This window comes from Trichosurus vulpecula, chromosome 1, assembly GCF_011100635.1.
Source record: "Trichosurus vulpecula isolate mTriVul1 chromosome 1, mTriVul1.pri, whole genome shotgun sequence".
Taxonomy (NCBI): Eukaryota; Metazoa; Chordata; class Mammalia; order Diprotodontia; family Phalangeridae; genus Trichosurus; species Trichosurus vulpecula.
Genome location: NC_050573.1, coordinates 103157278 through 103182820, shown reverse-complemented (window position 1 = coordinate 103182820; position 25543 = coordinate 103157278). Strand labels below are relative to the sequence as shown.

Sequence of the window (25543 nt, the reverse complement as noted above, 5' to 3'; positions counted from 1 at the left end):
TACTCTCCTCAAGATGCTAATAATCAGTCTTTTAATATTTACAGGCTTTTTAGGAGTAAGAGGAGTTATGCTTGTTCTGTGTTGGCCCTTCATTAGAGAACAGAGAGGAAGTTGTAGCAAAGCAAATTTCCACTAAACTTCAGGGGAAAATTGCTAATACTAAGAGCCGTCCTGAAGCAGAATGGATTGCTTTGTTAGATAGTAAGTTTGCTGTCATTGATGGTATTTAAATGAAAACTGGATGACCAATTGAGCATTTCATAGTGGAAATTCAAGCTTTGATTAGAGGTTGTATGAGAATAAGATAATTGTAGGATGTACGAGTTGGAAAGGACTTCACATACAACCTCTCTTCAGATTTTCCCTATTTCTGTTGTTTTAGTCAACTAGTTTCATAACCTCTGATAAGATGTGTTGTGAGGCTCAGATGAGAATGAATGAAGCAGTTTTCAAAGCTTAAAGCACTATGTAAAGGCCAATTAGTAGCAGTAGTGCTATTATTATAATAATTAGTATTATTATCAGACTCTAGTGACAAGGCCTCCAATCTGGTGACTACTTCATTTGATGAGCCTCCTACAGCACTCCTGCTGAGCTCAAACAATGTCTATTTAGTAATATAGCAGTGTGTTGGTAAATGTTTAACAACAAGCATGTATACACTTTTAAATTAAATTAAATTTTAATCTGTATTATCAATATAATCTTTAGTTTAGACAATCAACAAAGCAATAAGTTGAGCCCTGATTTGTAACGATTATAGATTTCTGAGGTGCAAATGCTCATACTGAGAATTTAAAAGTCGGTTCTCACAAGATGTTTAGAGCTGGCTCCAGAAAACCCATCTCTGAGTCATTCTCGACTCTTCACTCTCTCATCACACATAGCCAATCAATTGTCAAATCTCTTCAATTCTCCCTGCTCAAGAACTGTCTCATCAATCCCCTACTCTCTCCTCACAGAACTATGACCTCTGCATGAACTATCCTGCTTGGTCTCTGCCTCAAATATCTCCCCTCTCCAAATTCATCTTCCATATAGTTGTTTAAATGATATTCCTAAAGAATAAATTTGACCATATCTCTTTCCTGGTCAAAAACTCCAGTTATCCTCCATTACCATTAAGAAAAAAATCCAAAGTCCTCTATTTGCCATTTTAATCCCTTTACAACCTGACTTTCCAACTTTCCAACTGACTTTTCTAGCTTTTTTATGTACCTTACACCCCTTCACTCAGCCTTGGATCTAGCCAAACCAAGACTAATTACTATTTTTCACTCTAAAAATCCTGTCTCTCAACTCCATGCCTTTCTACAGGCTTTCTTTCATGCTTGGGATATATTTCTTTCTTTTTTCCTCCTAGAATCTCTAGCTTCCTTCCTAGACATTTGCTCAAATATCTCCTAGATGAGGTCTTTCCTGATCCCTCCCCCTCCAAAATCCCTAAATTGTATATACTTACATATTCACAGTTTACCCTACAGAATATAAGCTCCTTGAGGGCAGGGTCTGTTTAATTTTTGTCTTTGCATCCCTGGTTCCTAGCACAGTGCTTAGGTACAGCTTAAATACTTACTGGCTGACTGATATATATTAGCCTAGAATAGTGATGTTAAACTCCAGGAAAAGGGCCACTAAGCCATCCTACAGAATGATTTAATTTTAAAATGTAATGTTCTCCATGCTCTATTTTATTTTCATGTATGTTGTTAAATATTTCCAAGTTACATTTTAATCTGAATCAGTGGATTGTTGCCAGCCACACGTGGTCAATGAGCTGCGTGTTTGACACTTCTGGAGATAACCTCTGAAATCTTTTCCAAATCAGTCTGTGGTTCTGTGCTTCTGTCAGATTGCTTGATTTGTTCACTGGTACACACTTTAATTACAGCTTCTACAATTATACTTTCAGTGTATCCTTCAGTGATGCCCTGCACTCAGAATGATGCCCTTTCCCTTTGGATGCTATTTTGCAAAGGTCTAATGCAAAGAGCAATTCAGCCTTGAAAATGGCAATGCTGTGATTGATGCATCAGGTTTTTTCCTCTCCTTTGGGTTTCTGAATCAGCATAGTATTTCCCTCTTCTTAGATTTTTTCTTTTAAAGTTACAAAAAGATTTTAAAATCTGTGCACTATGGCTGCCAACTCTCTGCATCCACCTGCTGAGTTGGCCTTCATCCAAGAATCCCTGCCTGTCTGTGGAACAGGTGTAGCTTGCAATTGCACCAGACTTAGCACAACCAGGGACAGATGGATTGGATTCAGGAATAGCAGTGGGGCTATTTAAAAAAATACATTATCAAACCTTCATCAGTGTCTCAGATGCATCCTATTTCCCTCCTTCCTTCTAGGAGAGAAATGTGACAATCAATATAACATTTGCCAAGTTGGTGGGGCAGGCTAAAAATCGGATTACTAGACCGCTGGACTATGTGAGCAATATAGAAGGAAAGAAACAAGCATTTATTAAGCCCTACATGTGCCCCACACTGTGCTTATTGCTTCACAAATATTGTCACATTTGATCCTCGCAACAATCCTGGCAGGTAGGTGCTATTATTTTCCTTGTTCTATAGTTGAAGAAACTGAGGCAGACAGGATAAATGACTTGCTCAGGGTCACAGAGCTAGAAGTGTCTGAGGCTGGATTTGAACTTAAATCTTAAACCTCCAGGCCCAAGGCTCTATCCACTGCGCCACCTAGCTGTCAATAATAAAATCCTGTGCTGAATCACAAAATCTCAGATTTGACAGAGACTTAAGGTCATATAGCTCTATACCTGACCAGAAATCTCTTCTATATCCTTGACATTTGTTGAATGAATCAAAACGTATTTACTAAACACTTGCAATATGCTAGGCACTATGCTAAGTACAAGAGATATTGTGAAAGACCAAAACCCCAAACGGTCTGAACTCAAAGTGCTTACATTCTAACAAGGGAGACTATAGACAAAAATATAAAATACGTACAGTGTAGAAGGAAACTAACCCTAGAAAGAGGAAGGATAAAGTGGTTGGGAAAAGTGGTAAAAACTCTTGAAGAAGATGGGGTTTGAGCTGAGTCTTGAAGGAAGCCAGGGAAAATAAGGGGGAGAACATTCTAGGCAAGGAGGAGATTCAGAACAGAGGCCCTAAGGTGGGAAAGCGTCATGTTTGAAGAACAAGTGGACTGGTACCAATGTGTCATAGAGTACTTGGAGGAGGTAACAGATGGAAAGAAAACGTCAAGAAAGAAGGGGCCAGATTGTGGAAGGCACTAAATGCCAAAGGACTTTATATTTGGTGCTGGAGATAGTAGGGAACAGTAAAGATTGGCAGGATAATTGGCATGACTAGACTTACTCTTTAGGAAAATCATTTTGGTAAATGAGTGGAGAATAGATTGGAATGGGGAGAGACTCGAGGCTATTTCAACAAGGCTCTGGATAGGGTGGTGGCTGTGTAAGTAGAGAGAAGGGAGAAATGACAGAATTTGACAACAGATTGGATATATGAGATGAATGAGAGTGAGAAATCAGTGACGACACTGATGTTGCAAACTTGGGTGACAAGGAATGTGGTGGCACCTTCAACAATAATAGAGAAATTTAGAAGAAAGTTAGATTTGGGGGGGGGGAAATACAATGAGTTCTGGGCAGGTTAAGCTTGAGATGCCTATGAGATGTCTAGTTTGAAATGTCTAGTTGGTCATTGGTAAGGTGGTTTGGGAGAGAAACTAGGGCTAGATATGTTGACCTTGGAGTCATCATTACAGAGAAGATAATTGAATTCCTGGGAGAGGCTGAGGTCAACAAAAACAGTATATGATTATACATACATGCATATGAACAACTAGGCGGTGCAGTAGATAGGACATTAAGCTTGGAATCAGAAAGACTCATCTTCATGAATTCAAATCCAGCCCCAGATATTTATTAGCTGTGTGACCCTTTACAAGTTATTTAACCCTATTTTCCTCAGTTCCTCATCTTAAAATGAACTAGAAGAGAAAATGGCAAACCACTATGACCCCAAAAGGGGTCATGCAGAGTTGGACACAACTGAAAAATGACTGAACAACAGTAACAATATGTTATATGTTATATGTATGTGTATTTATGTGTTAGAGATAGCGTATGGTTGGTTGGTTGTTGTCCTTTGTGCTCAAAGAGGACCAAAATGACATCACTATGTCAGGGTCGAGGTATAGTATGTCTGACTGTGGCCGATTAGACCAATACAAGCTCAGAAGCTTCTACCACAGGTCAGGCACAAATTTGGAGCAGAGACGGCTCTAAGTTTGCACATCTCACATTTATTTTGAGCTACTGCAGTTGTGCTTTGCTCATGGAACACAATGCCTTCTTTGATGCAGGCACACCATTCAGGGCAATCTTGTGCCAGCGTCTCCCACGTCTCACAATTGATTCCAAAGTTCTTTAGAGAGACTTTGAGAGTGTTCTTGTATCACTTCTTTTGACCTCTGTGTGTGTGTGCTTGTCTTGTGTAAGTTTTCTGTAAAATAGTGTTTTAGGCAAACATATGTTTGGCATTCAGACAACATGGCCAGACCATCATAGTTGTGTTCTCTGCAGTAGAGTTTGAATGCTTAGCAGTTCAGCTCAACAAAGGACCTCAATGTCTGATACCTTATCCTGCCAGGTGATCTTCAGAATCTTCCTAAGACAATTCAAATGGAAGCAAATCAGTTTCCTGGCATGGTGCTGGTAGACTGTTCAGGTTTCACAGTCATACAATAATGAAGTCAGCACAATGGCTCTGTAGACTTCAATTTGGTGGGCAGTCTAATACCTCTTCTCTGCCACACTTTCTTTCAGAGCCTCCTAAACACTGAGTTAGCTCTAGCAATGGGTGTGTCAACCTCATCATCTAAGTGTGCATCCCTGGAGAGTATACTGCCAAGGTAAGTAAATTTATCCACAGCATTCAAAATTTCTTGAGTATATAGGGAAAGATAAAAATAGAAGTAGGGAAAAGAGAAGAATCTAGCCTTAGGCTATACCTTCAGTTAGATTGTGGATGATGACTCAGTAGAGAGAGAAGGGATGTTCAGACAGGTAGAAGGAAAACCAGGATGAAATAGTGTCTTGAAAAAGCTGTGAAGAGAGAGGGAAGGTGAAGGTGATCAATGGTATCCAACCCTGCAAAGATGGCAAGAAAGATTAGGATTGAGTAAAGGCTGTCAAATTTGGTAATTAAGAGATGCACTAACCTGATGGGTTGTTCATCCAATTGCATGTTAGAGTCTGGACAATGGGCATCCTTCATCCGCTTGTTTTTTTGCCTATGGGAAATTAAATAAAACTCTTTTGAATGATTATGAATTTCAATGAGAAATTTTCAGTGTTCTGGGAATTGGTGAGATAAGCATAAGAGCAGCATCTGAAAGGCTGTAGCATCTAAAAGGAGGGTTCCTTTGGTATTCTCTGCTGAACATCTTCCATGGAAATAACACTTTTGGCAAGCATACACCTCACTGAATATTATTAATTAGAGGGTGATTGAATGAGGTTATCTCTGCTGACACATTTTTAAGGAATTTTGAATGATTTTAACATATGCATGGGAGATACCTTGTTGAAGGAGGGTCTTTAAAAGTATATTTCAAGATTTTGTATCTCTGCACAAATCGATAGTATAGATTTGTAGTCTAGTGTAAAGAATCATTTGAAAAAGCCTGCCTGGTCTGTTCTCATGCCCTCAGCAAGGATGTCCTTGATATATGTATAGATTTACTCTTATGAATGGGAAAATAGGATATGGGCCCTTAATAATAATTTTTCTATCCCCTCATGAAGCTCAAGCTTCTACACCTACACAAAGCCTTTCTTGATCCTTAGAGTTGCTAGCATCTTCTCTCCCTAACTCCATACATTCTCCTTATGTTTATTTTGTATGCATTCATATATGCCATTGTCTTTACTGTTAGAAGGAATGTAAGCTCCTTGAAATTGGAATTGTTGCTCCAGTATTTAACAAAGAAATACTTAATAAATGCTTGTTGATTGACTTATTAATTGCTTCTGTAATAAGGCCCATGATTTTTTTCCAAGTATATGTGGTGTCATTTCCTCTTTCAATTATCTTGAAAATGGATCCCTAAGTCCTGTCAAAACTGTGCCGACATTAGCCTCAGAGTTCATGATGCACTTTCTTTGGTTCATTTCCAATTCACATGTGATATCGTGTATTATATTTATCTGCATTTGGGTCTTATCCTCCAGTTAAAAGCTAAATCTTACTGGGGCAAGTTCCGTGTTTCCTCTAAACTTGCTTCCACCTCCAGCTCTTGGCACAGTGTTCTGGGCATTGTAGAGGTTGAACAAATGTTTGTTGAATAAATGAGTGAATGACTAAAACTCTTATTTTGCGTGTTATCATCCCTGGTTGTGAATTGTACTAGAATGTAAGCTTCTTGAGGGCAGAAACTGTTTTCTACTTCCTTCTATTGCTTGTGGTATACAGTATTTGCAGGCATCAACCACTCGGTAAGTATTATAAATACTTTATTTTGATTTTAAGCAACTTTTCATAATATAATGTATTACACATCAAACTCAAACTATTTGTCACTCCAAATTCTCTCCCATTTTTATTAAAGTTCATGCATGCTTTTATACAATTGTGTTTATGCAAATGTTATTACATTATTCTTTTCACTTAATGCTATTTCATGTACATATTTATACATATTGACATAGTCCACATGTTTATAATCCAATATAACTATATATTATTCCATTGTCAATATGATGTGGTGTGGTCAAAAAAGCTCTGGATTTGGAGTCAGAAGAACGGGCTCAAGCCCCAGCTCCAACATTTTGTTATGAGGTGGACATGAGCTCCCTACTTCCTTGGTAAGCTCATGGAGCACTGCTGTCATCTCCACTCACCCTTACAATGTCATTGTTAATACTTATCATTATTAATCCTAGCTGTTTGAATGGGAGAGAAAGTTAGAATAACCTACCCTTTGCCCACCTATCTCACTAGTACAGGAACATTTCTCCCCAAATCACAGAATCAAGGGAATGATTTTCTATTGTCCAATAAAGTAGGACCATCTTGATTTCATGGGGATAAGATTTAGAGATGGCTTTCAGTTCACTTAATGAATTTTGAATTTCTCTTGTTTCAAATTGTTTTCTTGCTAGCAGAGGTAAATGGGCATTGCCTCATGCAGATGGGGTAGTACTGGCAACTTAAAATGACTCTTCTTTTCTCCTCTCCTCTCCCTCTCTTCTCCTCCCCTCTCATCTCCTCTTTTCTCCTACAAGTATGACAAAACAGTGCAAATTTGACCTTATTCTCATGTTTTCTCTTTGTCTCTGATAGAACAATCCATACTGATGCATGACCAAGTATGTTCATTGGCAATCCTCTTTCCCAGGAAAAAATTGTGTGCCACAGATTTCTAGGATTATTGTTAAAGATTCCACTTCTATTATATAGAAGTCATTATTGATAAATGTATATGTTTTTCAGCTAATTATTTCCTTAATGGTCCACGTGCTTGATAGTTCATCTTGTACTATATTAGTATGCTCATCACTGAGCTAAGAATTCCCTTATTGTCTATATTCAGTAGACCCCATCCCCTTAAATAAATAGCTCTTACTCTAAGGTAAAACTTTGCAGTCATTTTGCATGGTTCAGCTAAAGGTGGTGCAGTGGATAGAATGCTGTACTTGGAGTCAGGAAGACTGCAGTTCAAATCCTGCCTTAAGCACTCACTAGCTGTGAGATCCTGGGCAAGTCACTTAACCTCAGTTTCTGCATCTGTAAAATGGAAGTAATAACAGCATCTACTTCATCAGGTTGTTGTGAGGAACAAATGAAATATATAAAAGGCACTTTGCAGACCTTTAAGTGTGCTATAAAAATGCCAGCTATCTATTAACCCAGGAATCCCCATACCCCAATAGGGTTAATCTCAATAGCTAGCAAAATCTGAGATTTTCCCTTCTTACAGTAGTCATGCTAACAATTTACTTATTTTATATGTGGGTAGAGGCAAGTCATTTCCTCACTTTGTAACTGAGTTTCTTCATCTGAAAAATGGGGGTCATAATACTGACTGGATGGATCTTAGGTAGCTATTTGAGGTATATAATGTGCCCTAGAAAAGTGAGCTAGGAATATCATACTCTTTACTTTACAGAGGTGAACTCAGTGATCTCTAAAGTCCATTCCAGATCTAATATTTTATGATTCTAACACCCTCTGATGATACTTAGATGGATCCATTGTCATTTTCACAAGCAATAAAAGTTTCCCGAGTGAACGTAAGAATTAATGCAGTCTCAATGCAATCATGTTCACATAGGATGAACAGACTCTTTTTTCTTAGATGTGCAAAGATAAACCTCAGTCTAATCCTTGACCAAGTTATCACTGCTTCCAAATGCATGTGATGGGGGTTTGTATTAAACAGGCTTTACTGTGTAAAAGAAGACATAACCCTTCCTAGTGCTGGCTGCAGTGACAGTGACTAACATTCCCCAAACTGAAGCCAGAGAAATGTGGCTGTTTTCCTGTATCAACGTCAAAAGATTGAGAAAATGCCCTGTGGGCATCCACAAATAACAGCTGTTCCAGAGTCTGTTCATTGTCTCTATTGTAGGGGCTCCCTTTGGAATTTTAAGCAAAGCAGAAAACACTGTAATTATTACACGATCCACCTTCAGCTTGATGTTGAAACTTACGTAGAAACTGCCAGTAAAAGTCCATTTATTCTCCCCACTGAACCCTGCCCTGGGTAAACTCAAGAAACAAAACCAGCCCCGTGCCCACCTGCCATCCAGGCTGCTCACCTTCTGGCCCTTTGTGGTTTGGGAAGTAGAGCCAGCCAAGAGGAGATGGGAAAAGACAGAAACCAAAATTCCGGAGAGGCCACATGAGGACAAGGTCATATGGCAGTTGTTGCCAACCAACTTCAAAAATGCCAATACCGCAGAGAGGAAAATTGACTTTGCCTGTCCAGTGGCAGGGCTTGCCCTCAGGCAAGGAGGAGAGAGAACATTCAGTCTGTATATCTGCTTCCAAAAGCAAATGGTTGTTCAATGGGGAAGGAAGGGAGGAGGGGCAAGGGGCAGCAACATTTATTAAAACACAAGGGTTTAGTGGAGGATAACACAGACTGCTTTTCCTGCCCACTTTAGGTTGAGAAAGTTCAGGGTTTTAGCATGCCAATGAATTGGAAAGGTTCTTATTTCACACTTAATCAAACCAAGAGAAAAACAAATAGGCCCACAATTGGGCCCAAGAGCTCCTGAGGACAATTTCAGAGAGCTAGAGAAGGGTCTTGTCCAGATAGACCAAACTAATCATCAGAGAAGGCTCCAGAAAGGCTGATGCATTTATCGGAAATCTCTTTCTTATAAATGATCCATTTCTCTTCAATTCCACCCACTTGTGTCCCCATGTTTGTCCTTCCTGCCTCCCTACCTCTGTCTCCCTTCCCTTAGGCACAGTATTCTAAAACCTAGAACTGAAAGAACTTAGAGATAATTTAGTCTGGGGATGGAATCCATGTTTGGTTTTCAGAGGGTCCAGGAATTGGATGGGGAGGAAATCACGTCTTTTTTTCACTAGCCTTTGATTTCCTTTCGTCATCTTATGTATTTCATTTTATGAATTAAAAAAAATATCCTTAAAAGGAGGTCCCTGAGCTTCACTAGCCTTCCAAAGGGGTCTATGACATTAAAAAAGTTTAGGACATCTGACTAATCTAAACTTTTTATTTTACAGAGAAAGAAACTGAGGTACAGAGAAATGACTTTCCCAGGGTCAAATGGGTAGTACTCAGCAAAGATGGGATTTTAGCCCTGGTCATCCGACTCCAAATCCAGAAAATGCTTTCTACTATACTACATATTTGGTATAGACAGTATTGTGTGTGTCTAGTGGTATGATGACTTCACTCTTGAAAGAAGCTGTAGGAATACGAGATGGAACACATGAATTTACTGTAAAAAAGGCAGACTGTCAGAGGGTATACTGAGTATGGTCAGAGTGGTCATTTAGTCATGACTGCACCTTTCAGTACCTGGCTCTTTACCTTTAGCTCACGTCAGGGTTCAGCTCTTGCCTTTCTGAGCCCTTGTACCCCCTACTGACCTCGACATAGCAACCTAGTCAACATTCTCATTTGGTGTTTGCTGTCCTCATGGCATAGCAAGTCACATCTGACTCTCTGCAGATGCCATTCCCCAATCTTTTCACTCCCCACCATTTCTGAAATACCATCAAAGTTTTACACCCAGATGTTTACCCTTGCATGACCTATCCTAGGGATGATGAGAACAAGTTGTTAAAAGTTACTGAGATCCCAAAATAAGACTTGGAAATTAGTTGATAATAACATCATAGTTCCAGAGGTAGAAAGAATTTTATAAACCACCTGGTCCCACCCTCTCATTTTTACAGATGAGGAAACTGAGTCCTACCTAAAGCGTTGAATGATTTGCCCAAGGTAATGCAGGTAATATCAGATATGAGACTTGAACCAGGATATTCTCACTCCAGAAGTGCCACTGTTCTACACTTATGGCTAAGCATTTCAGCATCTTATTCTGAAAGGGATGAGCATTTAGAACATAAAGTAACCATGTATAAATATTACACAGACTTATTTTTAATAAGAATGCTCTTGTGTAATCTCTTAAAGGCCAAAGAGCTGCTATGCAATTCAGTTACCTATCTGGGGTATCAACCACTCTATTTTCAACTTCTCCAATCATAAATTCTCTCTTCTTTATTCTTACCCTCCTGGAGTTACTTACAAGCCTCCCAACCAGTCTATTTGCCTTTATATTTTCCTTGCTCCAGTCAACAGGCCTATCAGGTTAATCTTCCTTTTTACTCAGAATGGACTGGGTCACACTTGTACTAAAAATGTTTCTCAATGGCTCCCTATTACCCAATAAATTTCAATTCCTTAGCCTCATATTTGGGCATACTTCATGCTATTTTCCTTTAGATTTTCTATGCCAGTCAAACCTATCACCCTTTATTTATACTGAATGAGACTACTCATGCTTATCTTACACTTAGAATTCTATCCCCTCTTCTCAACTTTACTTATTGCCATTCTATCCCAGCCCAGATATGATGAAATTCATGAAGTCTATTCTGTTGTCCCTAGTCAGTACTTATCCTTGTCATTCCTCACATAGGACTTGGCTTAATGTACTTACTTATCTGCACCATAGTAATTTGTGTATAACACCTCATCTGGGCTACTCCTCTCAACTCAGCACTCAGAAATGTACAAATGGACCACCAAGAGGGAGACTCCTCTCAGGTTTCAAGGGTATACCCTGTGGGGTAACCCTTCCTAATCTGCGGCTCATGAGTCCCCACTAGTGTGTTTCCCATTAATCCTCAGCCAATAGACACATTTAACTCTTAAGCAAGGGCATTTATGTACCAAGATTACAAAGTAACAACAGTAATTATAGAACATTTTCCCCATATACCTGGGGCATACACTCCCACAGATCCAAACAATGTCCATGGCACGGATATGCTAAAACTTTGAACACAATGGTATTGAAGCACATAAATAGGACACACATGTTACAAAGGTAACTCACTACTCCTGGTTCTGTAGCGGCCAGAAGTCCTTTCTCTCTTCATAGTGTCCTCATAGTGCCACAGCTCCCCTTGGGTATAGTTTCTCTGTAGGGCAATTTGCTTAGTTGAGTCCACAGGGTCTATTACTCATCTTTGCTGCCATTCTCAAAGTTGGTTCCTTCTTTAATTGACTGCCTTTATGTATCTACTTCAGTCTGGACTAAGTGTCTGCTCCCTCAATAATACTTGGAATTCTCTTGAATCAACAAACTCTTGCTATATGCCATAGCCAATGAGAGGGGAGTAGAAAGAAGTACCCTCTTCCCCTCCACTTTGCAAGAGTCACCTCCACAAAGTGCTCCCAAATCTGTAAGTCCCTGCAACTGAACCACTGTTAACAGGACTTAGCTATTTAAAGCCCTGCAAAGGTGTTGTCTAATTTTTACTCACTCAATGAGGTTGCTGTGGTTTAATTCCATCAGAGAAAATTGTTCACATATCATAAAGGGATTAGGAAATACATAGGACAATGGCATACATAATCCTCATAATTAGTTTAATAGCTTGTAACACCTTGTCCCTTTAGGGGGAGAGGACAGGGGTTGGTCAGAGACCAACATTCCTATATGCATATTCGTTGCACACTTTTACTAGACTGTGAACTCCATAGGGGCAAGATCTATGTCTTATTTCATATTTGAATCTCTTCTAATACCTAGAATGGTGCTTTGTACATAGTAGTCACTTTGCAAATGTTGTTGAAGTTGCAGATGATACAGGAAGTATTTTGGATCCAAAACTGAATTGTCTTCTCATCACCTCTTCTGGGTCCAACATCTTTCTTCTCACTACTCAAGGTGTGCATAAGAAAGGTAAAAAAAAAATATGTTATCCTAAGCTAAACCTTAGGAAGGTAAACCCCTGATTTATTTTTTAATCATATAGCCAAATATAAATGAATTTTAGAATTGTCCATGATGTTGTTTCACTCCATTATGTGGACAAACAAGAATTAATTGTAATTCTACTCATTTCTTAACATTCAGATGCCAGAAAGTCACTCTAGAGGTGTTGGAGTTATTTTCATTCTTTGGCAAATCTAGATTGGAGAAGGAAAGAAAAGAGAAATCTACAATTAATTCCTCTGCACCAGAAATGCAATGCCTACTCTGAAGATTAAAAATAATTTACACACAAAGTATGTACACTTACTTCAGGTTAACTAAGGATGAAATAATAAATTACGAGAGACTGAATCTAATTGTGCTTATAGGAGTTGTAGACTGAACACTTAAAAATAGTCCAGTTCCATCTAAGTTAAACCCTTTCTCCTTTCCAACCCCAACTTCACCATTTGTCTACTAGGCCATGCCATCAACCTCACAACACCTTCCCCAATCTCTCCAGTCAGTAACAATCCTACCTCCCTCAGTACTCCAGCTTTGGGGTCTGCCTTTACAGGTGGTGCTAAAAAGATCATCTGAAATAATAAGATCCTAGATTTAGAGCTAAAAGGGATCTCAGAGATCATAGTCCAACCCTTTCCTTTACAAGTGTGGAAACTAAGATTCATAGATATTGTGACTTATTCAAGGTCACACAGAGAGAAACTGTTAAACTTTGGATAGCACACAGGGCTTGGAGTTAGGAAAACCTGGGCTTGATCTAGATAACTCTTAAAGGGAGCCAAGGAAACTAAGAGGCAGAGATCAAGACGGAAAAAAATATCAGACATAGGGAATAGTCCATGCAAGTGCAAAGACATGGAGATAGTAGATGAGCAGGAAATAAGCATTTATTTAGCACTTACTATTGAGAATTTAAGATTTGAATCCCACCTCTTACACTTCCTAGTTATGTGATTGTGAGCAAGTCATTTGACCTGAGTCTTCATTTTTTTCCCCTGTAAAATAATGATGATAGCACCTGACAAGATCGTTGTGAGGCTACACATGTAGAAAGCTTTGCAAACCCTAACTTTTTATACAAATGTAAGCTGCTACATTGGCAGAGGGAGGATTTGAAGGCAGGTCACCTGACTCTAATCCAGGGTTCTTCCTCTGTGCCATAACTTGTTCTATTACTTTGGAACACCTTCATCCTGCTCTCTGCCCCTTATCTCCCCATCTAGGACATAATTCATTGTGCATATGCTCACTGAGTGAATAACAGATCCAATGGGTTCATAGTGACATGTAGTCCTATGAGTGGGGGATATAAGGCCAAAATAATCCTTATGACCTGTCTACCTTCTTGCCTTGATTTTATTTTAGCTTCTACAGCAGGGACCACTTAATACACACACAGGTTCAACCAATCCCAAGATTCTGGGACAAACGTACCCTGTAGGTTGGGAAGATAAAAAGATTCCTGAATTAATAGTATGATGGGTCGGCATCACAACCCTTACTTTCAGGCAAGTTCTGACTTTGTAGCTTGATTCCAGTAACCAAATTCTTGGTCTGTTCTTTGTGACTGTGTCCATCTTATACTTTAGTTCTATGTACAAGGTCTCCATCTTGCCCATCTTCACACCTGAGTTTCTTGCTTAGTTTAATTGTTACCGCAATAAAAAAGCAGGGCAATTGAATCATGGGGCAGGCAGGAAGCAGCTGCTGCTAATGGCCCTAAATGACATCAACATCTCTTTTCCTTCTGAGATGTCCAGCATGTAGCTTACATGGAGACAGAGTGCAGGCATATGTGCTGGTATAGCCCAGCCCTTATACTCTGGCTCTGTAGATGAACCTTTTGGAAGGAAAGAAAGTCAACTGAGACCTCTGCAGGTAAAATATTGATGCTGAAGACTGGTTACCTGAGCAGTTCCGCAGGTAAGTTGAGTGGCTTCTGCTTTATTTCTGAGTTTGAGCTCCCCTGTTTTGTGAGTGTCTGGGGAAGGTTTTCCTTGTTGAGCTGTGTCTAAACCAGCTAGAAGTCTTAAGGACAGCAGATACCAGTGATGACCCTGTATGTGGCATGTGCATCCTTAATAACAGCTTCTGAGCCTTCCTCTCTCCCCTCTGGCATGCCTGAGTCTTTATGTCAGAAGCAATGGGATTCTTCTGGTACAACGCCATTCCTAGGATTCCAAAATCTCTTAGACTGACATCTTGCCTTGTTCTCCTCTCTACCTTATTCTTCCAAGGAGTAGAATCCTGCCTTCTGAAAACCAGTTTCCATGGCTAGGCCTTAAATTACCCATTGCCAGACTTCTCTAATGCAAACCACCTGGCTCTCTGGAATTCTGCCTATGCCCACTGCCAGATCATCTGATGCTATTTGCTAATGGGATTTTTCCTACTATTGCACATCTCTGATTTCACCTGCTTGCCTGTCAGACTCCCTCCTATGGCTGACTGCTGGGATTTTGCCTGAACTCTTACCCAGCCTAATGAGTTTGTCTAACTTCAAAGTTATAGTTAGTCATTGAGTGAATTAATAAATGAACTAGTAGAATCTGGCTCATCCCACCGATGACTGAGCCCTGATTCTGACACGTAACTTTTGGCTCTCAGAGTAGACAAAGCCCTGTTGGACAAGTTCATTAAATAGTTATCAAAGCCAAGAGTCCTGTGATATTATGGTAAATGTACATACTCAACCCTGAATGGATCCCCGGGTAAATTTTCTTTTACAATATTAGTAGGAGCAAGCATCACGAACCTTTAAAAAGTACTTTCTCACTGAACTCCCTTTTCAATTCCCTCTTAAGTGTTACCTTTCCCCATCAGAATGTTTTCTTTTAAATTTTATTTGTATCCCTAGCATTTAGTATAGTATTTAGTACATAGTAAGTGCTAAATAAATGCTTATTTCTTTCTCATCATCTATTACCTCCATGCCTTTACATTGGATATTCCCCATATCTGACATATTTTGCTTCTGAATCTCTGCCTCTTAGTTTCCTTAGCTCCCTTTAAGACTCAGCCCAAGGCTTACCTTCTACATGGGGCCTTCCCCAGTTCCCTTTGCTGTTAATGCCTTCCCATCTGAGATTTCCATCTATTTTGTATATAACTCATATATACCTAGTAAAGTACATGTCTCCTCCATTAAAATGTGTACTCTTTAATGGAAAGGGTTGCCATCTTTGCCTTTCTTTGTCTCTCCAGTGTTTAATACAGTGCCTAGTACATAGTACGCACTTAATAAATGCTGTTGACTGACTGACATGTCTATGGTTAATACAACTACAAAGTGTTAGAGACAAGGTTTGAACATAGGTCTCCCTGACCATTATTGACTAAATTAAGTGATTTTAAAAATCCCTGAATTTGTCTAGATAAAGTTCAACACTTTGTCTCCCTATTTTTTGTTCCTCAGGTTTATACTTACAGAAAACAAAATGCATCTCCTAGGATTTTAAAATCTGTTTGAAATTTTACAAACATTTCCAGATCTTTTTTATTATCTTGATACTTCAAGGATTCAGAATATTATCTTGCATGTCATCTACTGGAGAAAATGCCAGGTTCAGAGTCAGGAACATCTCAGCTGGAATCCTGCCTCAGATATTTACTATGTGACCTAGGACAAGTCACATAAACTCTCTGTGCTTCAGTGCCCTCATGTATGAGATGAGAGAATTGGATTCGATGGCCTCTAAAGTCCTTTTCACCTTGAGATCAAAAATCCTATGACTTTATGATCCCAGACTAGGTTGTCTTTTGGGGTTGCTATTGCCCAAAATAAATTAATCTCCCTGTGGCCAACTGGATTTTGAGTCTCATTGAACTTAAGCCGGTCCTTGGAAAATAAATAGTCTGTCATCTGGCCTGTTCTCTAAACTCTTCTAGCTTGGTAGAGCCTGCCAGAGCTTGTAGTCTACTGTCATAGCCTTCCCAAAACTATGAAAGTCAACAGTAGAGGAAAAATGTTAAATGAGTCTGAAATTCCACGGAAAAACATGACTTGTAACTAGAATTGTTGCACTACATTAGAGGTATAGCAAAGTGCCCGCTGTTTCATCAGCTCTAAGGCTGATTACCTTGTAACTTGGGGTATTAGTGAGATCACACAGCACACAAAACCACAAGTTTTTAAGCCACCAATCAGGCAAGGAACATTTCTTACAATGCTGCAAGTACTCTGCCCAGTGCTAGGGACACAGAGAAGATGCAGTAGCCACCCCTGCCCTCAGGTACCAAAACTAGACCTTTTCAAGCCCTTGGTCAGTGCTGGGCCTTTCTGTCTTTCAGAAATGCCTCCTCGATGGGTTTTAATATAAGATTTAGAAAGCAGACTTACAGCCTTCTTAGATCATAACAATGGCAAACCTCACTATTCAGGAGGGAACTTGAACCGTGTTTCTTCATTGCTGCTCATGATCCAGCCTAAACAAGTCTTAAATTTGCTCCCCAGCTACCAGATTTAGGTGAACTCAATCTGAGCTAAGATGAAAAAATTCATGCGCCACTTACTGTGCTTGGTCACCAGTTTTGAGAGAGCTGGCCGGGCGGAGAACCAGTGACTTGACAAGATCTTGGGTGAAAATAGAGAGATTATTTTAAAAGTTTCATTATGACCCAAATCTGATTATATCAAGAAGATCAGGCCAGCTCTTGGGAATAGAAGTACTTACAAATTATGATGAACATCAGTGAAAATGTCAAAAGGGCAGTGAATAATCCTCCCAGAGAGTATCTTTAAAAAAACCAACAAAAATATTTCTCATATTATCAAGATAATGGGATGGTTTCCACTGAACACAAAACATTAAAAGGGATAACTTAGCATGAGATGATTAACAAACCATTAATTTAAAGCTCATTAAAAACAATTAAGGTTAAATTGTTCTAAAAACAATTAAGGTTAAGCCTGAATTCATAAGCTAGGTGGTACAGTGGATAGAGTGCCAGGCTTGGAACTAGGCAGACCTGAGTTCTAGCCCAGCCTCAGCTATTTACTGGCTATGTGATCCTGGGCAAGTCACTTAACCTCTCTCAGCCTCAGTTTCTTCTTCTGTAACATGTTATGGTTGGACTTTATTACCCCTAAGATCCTTTCCAGCTCTAAATCGCTGATCCTATGAAAAGACTAAATTATAGAACATATTAAGACCCAGCTTGGTAACGCAGTGGATAGAGTGCTGGACTAGGATTCAAGACCTGAGTTCAAATCCAGCTTCAGATATTCACTGGCTGTGTGACTCCAGGTGATACATTTAATCTCTGTCTGCCTCAGTTTCCTCATCTGCAAAGTAGGAATCATAATAGCACCTTCCTCCCATTGTGGGGATAACATGAAATAATATATTTAAAGTACTTTGCAAACCTTAAAGCATTTTATCAATACTAAGACAAAATGCATAAAAATACATGTGGAAAGGAGCTAAAGGAATGAACTGTGGCTAAATAGAGGCCCTTGAGGGACCTACTTACTGAAAAGATAAGAATCGTGTAATTACTGGTATATCAAATTTGTACTTCCAATAATTTACATTTTCTTGATTTGGTTAGTACTTGATTCCCTTTTTGGAATCTTCTTTTTGTTATTTATTTTGTATGTCACATACACATTCAAAATTTGAGACCTTGTAGGTTAATATAATACAGTTAAGATGTCAAAACACATTGACTGATGAATCATTATAGGGTCATAAGCTTTAAAAGGGACCCTTGAGACCATTTAGTCCACAGGTGTCACACAGGCCACATATGCCCCACAATGCTCTCAAGTATGGCCCAAAACTGGTTAAAATGAAATTGGGAAATATTTAACAAAATAAATTAAAATATCGTAGAACATGGACAATATTATATTTTAAAACTAAGTCAACATACAGCCCATAAGGATCCTTATGTATAGTTTAGTAAGCCCTGTTTCTACTACAGTTTGACACTACTGAACCAATCCAACAACCTCATTTTATGAAGTAGGGAACTGAAGAAAAGACAGGTTAAATGACTTGCCCAAGTTAACTTAGGTAATAAGGAGCAGCACCACTTGGTCTTATCCTGGTCTGTTATTCCCATTTTGCAGATATGAAAACTGTGACTCTGAATGGTTAAGTGACTTGACCACTGTCACACAGCTAAATAAGTCTCTTGAGGCAGGATTTGAACCAGATTGTACTGATTCTCAGTCAAATTCTCTATACATGACAACACACTGACTCTCAGAGGTAGTCCTTTTTTCTCAGTGGATCTCATCTATCCATAAAAGTGTTTGGGATATTAAGTATTCACTCATTCATTTGACAAGTATTTATTAAGAAACTACCATCTGTAATATGGTGAGCACTAAGGAGGCACAAAGAAAGACATAGTCCCTGCCCACCTCTACTTCACCTAAAAGTGATACATGTCTAAATGATTAATGCAGATAGTAAATGAAATAGGAATTCAGTAAGTGAGATCAATGTGGCCTAGAATAGTCCATAAAGACTTAGCAGGAAGGAGATACTTGAGCTGTATCTTGAAGAATAGGTAGGATTTGGAAGAGAAGAGGGGGAAATGAATGACATTCTAAATAGAAACAATGGCATGAAAATAATCTTAGAAATGAAAGGCTATGTTTAGAGAACAGAGAAGACTGACCTCACTGGATTATAGAGGTTTTGCTGTTGTTGTTGTTTGTCCTTCATTCTTGAAGAGGACCATGACATTGGAAGGTGATATCACAACTTGCAAGTGAATTGTATTTAAGTGAGGCAGAACCATGCAAAGTCACCAGCCTCACTCTCTCCTCCTGAGCCAGTGGGAGACTTTGTCTTTTTAAAACTAAGGTCTTTCCCAGGTCTCAGTTTGTATGAGGCAACACCCATTCAGTGATTAATGCTAGGTAAGAAAGGAGGCAAAAAAATGTCCTCTCTTACCTAGTCAAAAGAAAAATCAATCTGGGGGGAAGACCCTCAGGGTTTCTGGCCAAAACAAAAACAATTGCTGTTTGCATTCGTTCCAAAGTTGGCTGAAGTTCCAACTGAAGAAGAGTTTTTGAATGCCATTAGGCTCCTTTCCTGTGGCAAAGCCCCTAGTGCTGATTCTATTCTAGCTGAGAAGGTCCCTGAGAAGGTCTAGAGGGTCCCTTGCTTATTCAAAAGCTGACTGAAATTTTCCAGGTTATATGGCAAGAGGAGGTTATCCCCCAGGAGTTCAAGGATGCCTCCATTGTCCATATCTATAAAGATAAAGGAAATAGATTATCCTGTGACAATCACAGAGAGCCTCTCTCTTAGTCATTGCTGGTAAGATTCTTGCCAGAGTCCTCCTTAATAGGCTGATCCTTCACCTGGAAGATGGTCATCTACCTGAAAGCCACTGTGGCTTCAGAAAGGGCTGAGGAACAGTCAATATGGTGTTTGCTGCCCGACAACTCCAAGAGAAATGCCAAGAGGGGAACAGAGGTCTACATACAACGTTTGCAGATCTGACCAAGGCCTTTGATACTTTTAGTCATGAGGGCTTATGGAAAATTATGTCAAAATCTGGTTGCCTGGAGAAATTCATCAGCATTATACATCGATTTCATGATGGTATGCTTGTGCAGGTCCTAGATAATGGATAATGCTGTCGTGCCTTCCCATTCACCAATGGAGTGAAACAAGGCTGTGTGCTCGCTCCCATTATTTTTAGCATGATGTTTTCAGCCATGCTGTCAAATGCTTTCAATGAGGATGAACACAGCATTAAGGTTAGCTGTAGCACTGATGGTAAATTCTTCAACTTGAAAAGGCTACAAGCCAAGACCAAAGTGGAGGGAGTGTTGGTGCATGATTTTCTGTTTGTGGATGATTGTGTACTCAATGCAGCCTCTGAAGTTGAGATGCAATGAAATATGAATCAATTCTTTGTTGCTTGTGCTAATTTTGGCTTAACAATTAACACCAAGAAAACACAGGTGTTCCATCAGCCACCACCACACCATCCAAATGTGGAACCATCAGTTTCAGCAAATGGAGAAGTTTTGAATGCTGCAGATAGGTTCACCTACCTTGGTAGTGTACTTTGCAGGGGTGTACACATTGATAATAAGGCTGATGCATGCCTTGCCAGAGCTAGCTCAGTGTTTGGGAGGCTCCAAGGGAAGGTATGGGAGAAAAGAGGTATTAGACTGACTATCAAAATGAAGGTCTACAGAGCAGTAGTGCTGACCTCATTGTTGTATGCCTGTGAAACCTGGACAGTCTACCAGCACCATGCCAGGAAACTGAATCGCTTCCATTTGAATTGTCTTAGGAAGATTCTGAAGATCACCTGGCAGGATAAGGTACCAGACACTGAGGTACTTACTGGAACTAAAATGCCAAGCATTCAAACTCTGCTTCAAAGAGCACAACTCTGATGGTCTGGCCACATTGTTTAAATGCAAAACATATGCTTTCCAAAAAGACCATTTTATGGAGAACTCACACAAGGCAAGTGTTCATGTGGTGGTCAGAAGTGATACAGAGACACTTTTAAGGTCTCTCTTAAGAACTTTGGAATTGATTGTGTGACATGGGAGACACTGGCACAGGACCACTCAGCATGGCATTTCCACATCAGAGAAGGTGCTATGCTCTATGAGCAAAGCAGAATTGAGACAGCTCAAAGGATATGCAGGATGCACAAATTTGGAGTATCCACACCAAATGTTGACATGGACTATTTGTGCCCGACCTGTGGTAAAGCATTCTGAGTTCATAGTGCTCTGATCAGTCACAGTCTGACACATTGAAACTTGACTCTAGCGTAGTGATGTCATTTTGGTCCTCTTTGAGAATGAAGGACAACAACCGTTGTTGGCCAATCTGTGAGAGTCACTTGTGTTTAAGGTGTAGGTCTTAAAAAAAGAAATCTAGTCTGTATACTCCAAGATATATTGTGAGGTTTCAGCAAAATTGATATTCCTTCGGGCAGAGCAGAGTTGTGGAAGGTAAGGTAAGCAGCAAAGGGTGAGATCAGATTTTAAAAGGCCTTGAATACCAGACAGAATAATTTTCACTTTATCTTCTATGCATTGGGGAGCCAAGGTCATGATTAGTGCCTTCCTCATAGTTTGTGTTCTTTACTGGTGGATGATATTGAGGACCTACTATGAAGGAATGATTTGCTTATGGCCATGACTAATTCCCTACTTCCAAATTTCTAGGAGAACACTTTATTGAAGTAGTCAGCACCATCGTCAGGAGGTGTGAAAGTGAATTCTATGAATGGAGTCAGCCACTGATTCATTTGTCGGTAAACTAATCCCCTATGAAGCCTGATTCCTTCCATCCCCCAATGGTACATATACCAGAGTCTCACAAATGGATATACAGAGCTGCACAAGGCAGAGCATCAGGCACATGGCACCAGTAGTAGTTAAGGACCTGAAGAAGTTGCCATGGGAGAATATGTCTAGCTTTCAGGCATAGCCTGTATCACTGGGCTGCCCTCCTTCTTCCTGCTCAACCACTCAGTTTAAAGGAAGGCTTAGCTTTCTTCATGCTGAACTGGGGGAGGGAGTAGAGTCAAGAGGTGAGATTATATTGTGAACCCACAAAACAACCTGAAAAACATAAAAGAGTTATTCTGAGACTTCTTATTTAGTGAGAGTGGCCAGTGGGGTTAGTTAATGAAGTGCTAGACCAGGTGAACCTTGATGAATGGATGAATGAAGGAACAAATGAAAAAAGTATTTATTTAGCACTTGTTACGAACCAAGCACAGTGCTAAGAGCTACAAATAAAAAAAGCATAGTTAGTACTCGTCCTTAAAGCACTTATGTTACAATGAAATAATATACAAAGGAAGGTAGTGGCCAGGTAGAGGCAGTTGGGCCTGCAAAAAGTTATAGGGATGGTTAGTGGGGAATTGGAGATTTGATTGATACAGCTCATTTGTGAACAATATAAGAGTTGATTTGATCATGGTTCATCATTCCAAAACTGTGGAAAAGTGGAAGGGAGGACAGGATAAGAGCACAGTGGCAAGGTGTTTGTCAAGTAGGAAATAGTCAGGGAGCAAGGAAGGAAGGAAGGCATGGTGGCTGGGACTTTCCAGAAACAGTGGTCTATGAGGGGCAGTCAGCAATGAGCATGTCAGGGCAGACGTTTCTTCATAGCAAAGCAGGTAGGCACAAATAGGCAGAGTAGGGAATTAACACAGCATGACCTACATATTCATAGAGTAGTGGAATTGGTGCCTTCTTTCTCTGATGGAAAGGTAATTTTGAGGCCTGGCTGTGTAAGGGAAGCTAGAAAAGTTGCCATCACCTTAAGCACATCATGTATGGCTGCTCCTTACCCCTAGGGAATCTATGATGTGACAGACTAAAAGAAAATGATTACCAGAGTGCCTAATATTGGGTTGGATGTAGGGTGGCACTGAAATATCCCTCTTCTAATATTCAGGTATATTCAATTTTCTATTCAATATTCAATTCAAGAACTTCACTGTGGATCTACCAGTAGACTAAGATTTGCCTGTCTCCATACAGTGAATCTAGGCAGGGTACCACAGATGGAAGACAGAGGAGATGGCCTTTTTGGATTCCCTGTATCCCAATTGCTGGGAGAACACTTATTACTGAAGTTGTCAGAATATCCAGGTACAGCAGTGTTTCAATTCAAGCACCTCATTGAGATGTACCAGCAGATCAAGACTTGTCTGTCTCCATATAGCAAATGCTGGAAGAGTACCTCGGATGGAAGCCAGAGGAGATGGCCCTTTTGGAGTCCCTACCTCGAAATTGCTAGGAGATCTCTTATTGTTGAAGGAGTCAGCACCATGGTTAGAGGCAGTAAACTTGAGACCTGTGAGCTGAGTCAACACTACAGCATAGTCCTAAGGTTCTCACAGATAGAGGGCTTTATCTCCTTATAATGCATAGAAAGTCTCTGGCTGGATATTTAAGCTGGAGAGTTGGTTGCTACCAGTGCCAATAGATTTAACTAGGCATTGGTTAAATTAGTAAAAAACATGGCCATTAACTGAGGCAAATAGGCAAATTGCCCAGAGTCACATATCTAGTAGGTGTCTGAGGCCAGATCTGAACTCGGGTCTTCCTGAGTCCAGGTCTGGTACCCTAACCACTGCATCACTTACCTGCGCATCTTGCCTGTACATAATTGTCTACATGTCTCCTGCATTATCCTATGAGTTCCCTGAGAGTAGGGACTTTTCTTTTTGCATTTCTTTGTGTCCCCAGTGCTTAGCACTTAATACGTGTTTAGTGAGCACTTAATGCATGTTTAATTGATTAACTGATTAAACTGATTAAATCTAATTTATAAAATAAAATTATTCTTTAGAAAATTAAGGATGTTGCCTACACAGAAGACAACATACCAATCCTGTATCAGGAGCCTCAAGTTAGGATATATAGAATGCACAATGCCAAGAATTAAGAACTAGATCACAAGACAGTGGGAAGATAGATTTGAGGGGGCACTAAATCCTGAAATTCCCTGATTTCTAAATGTGCACCAAGAGTTATAGCTCTGAAATAACCCTCAGTACCCTGAAAGAGAACATAGGCAACCTGCAACATTTTCTCTAGTGTTGGTTCTTATAGGCATTACCTTCAAGATCCAGATAGACCCATTGCTCCTTCTCCATAAACCTCAATAACAACAGGTTGAATACAGGGATAGTTTTGTTTGTCAGGTGCATCAGCTACAAAACATTTCGTCTGACTTCTCTACCAAGTTAGCAGTGCTATGCCTCTTCCAGCCGTATTAGAACCATGGACAGCAACCTTAGCAATTTCCTCTGGCTGGCTTTGAGGTTGATGGAGCAGAGAAGTTAAATGATAATAGCCATTGGGAGCTTTCTACAATTATGAACTTGCCAAGACAGCATCTGAGAGACCCAGGTGTACTAAGATACAGGTATGGAGCCTGTAAACAAATTATCCTCAGCTTGTAGATACAACACTCCTTCAGCGGAATTCCAAAACACCCTCACAACCTGGGAGCAGCCCCACCAAGCCCAATAAGGAAGCTCTGCTCCTTGCTGAGTACAATAAACTCAGGGATTTACCAGAGCAGAGGTTCCTTTGGAGCAATGATTCTGGGAATGTCAAGTACTAATAAGTTTATGATCCATTTGTATAAAGGAACTCTGTCCTTGTAATGGCTGATTTATCAATAAGTTGCAACCAGGAATGGACAAGAACAGATGGCTAAAGTCACACCTCAAGATCCATTATTTAAATATCAGAGATAATCATTTTCAAATCCCAACAAAATTAAAATCGCAATTACCTTGTACATGCTGAAATGACTAAGCATGTTGTGAATACAATTACTGGAACAAGGACCTCTTGAAATGTAGTGGACTCTAACAGGGAAAAAGAAAAGAATTGAGAAGCATTATTTAATATTAAATAGTCTTAAACTATTAAAATAAATTATAAATGATCAAATAATAGTAATTTAATAATGGCTAAAAATAATAAATGTCTATTATTAAATGTATTGATCCATAACATTCCTTCTCCCAATCTTAACTCTCCTTTGGAAATATTATTTGCAAATATCTAATCTGTACCCTGAACACATTCTGTGCTTTGTCCTTTCTGTGTCTTTGTTCACACACTTTCCTATGCATGGAATGCAATCTCACTTCCCCTTTCCCTACTGAAGTCATACTTAGAATTTTAATCCCAAATTAAATGCTATTTCCTCCCTCAGGCTTGCCCTGATATTCCTGGTTAGTAATTATCTTCCCCCTCAATACTCCTCACATAGCACTTTATTCTGTATCTCTGTAATGCAATCATCATGAAACAGTACTTCAGAGAAATACAGAATTTTAGATTTGGAAGGGACTTTGGGATCCATCTTTCCCAACCCATACACAGAAAGAAGACCCACTGTAGCATACCTGACAAGTGCTCAACCAGCCTTTGCTTGAAGATTTTCAATGAGGGGGAACTCCATTCATTCCCATCTCTGCTTTTGTGCTTTATCCCACTGCTAGACAGTGAAATTTATGAGGGAAGGAGTTGTGTCCTATCTAAATGCAGATACATTCCATACCACCTAGGACAGTGATGG

At 39.7% G+C, this 25543-nt stretch overlaps 1 protein-coding gene across 1 annotated transcript in view; it reads right to left on the bottom strand.

The window, feature by feature from the left end:
• The window catches only part of TMEM71 (transmembrane protein 71), a 100791-nt gene that overhangs the window by 34664 nt on the left and 40584 nt on the right, over positions 1–25543 (bottom strand). The window contains exons 8-13 of the mRNA XM_036741641.1: positions 24749–24824; positions 17162–17223; positions 17001–17061; positions 10452–12679; positions 5216–5287; positions 5006–5099 (exon numbers count right to left, since the gene is read on the bottom strand). Of these exons, the coding sequence (XP_036597536.1) occupies positions 12664–12679; positions 17001–17061; positions 17162–17223; positions 24749–24824 (215 nt within the window). The 3' untranslated portion in view covers positions 5006–5099; positions 5216–5287; positions 10452–12663. The remainder of the gene's footprint in view (positions 1–5005; positions 5100–5215; positions 5288–10451; positions 12680–17000; positions 17062–17161; positions 17224–24748; positions 24825–25543) is intronic.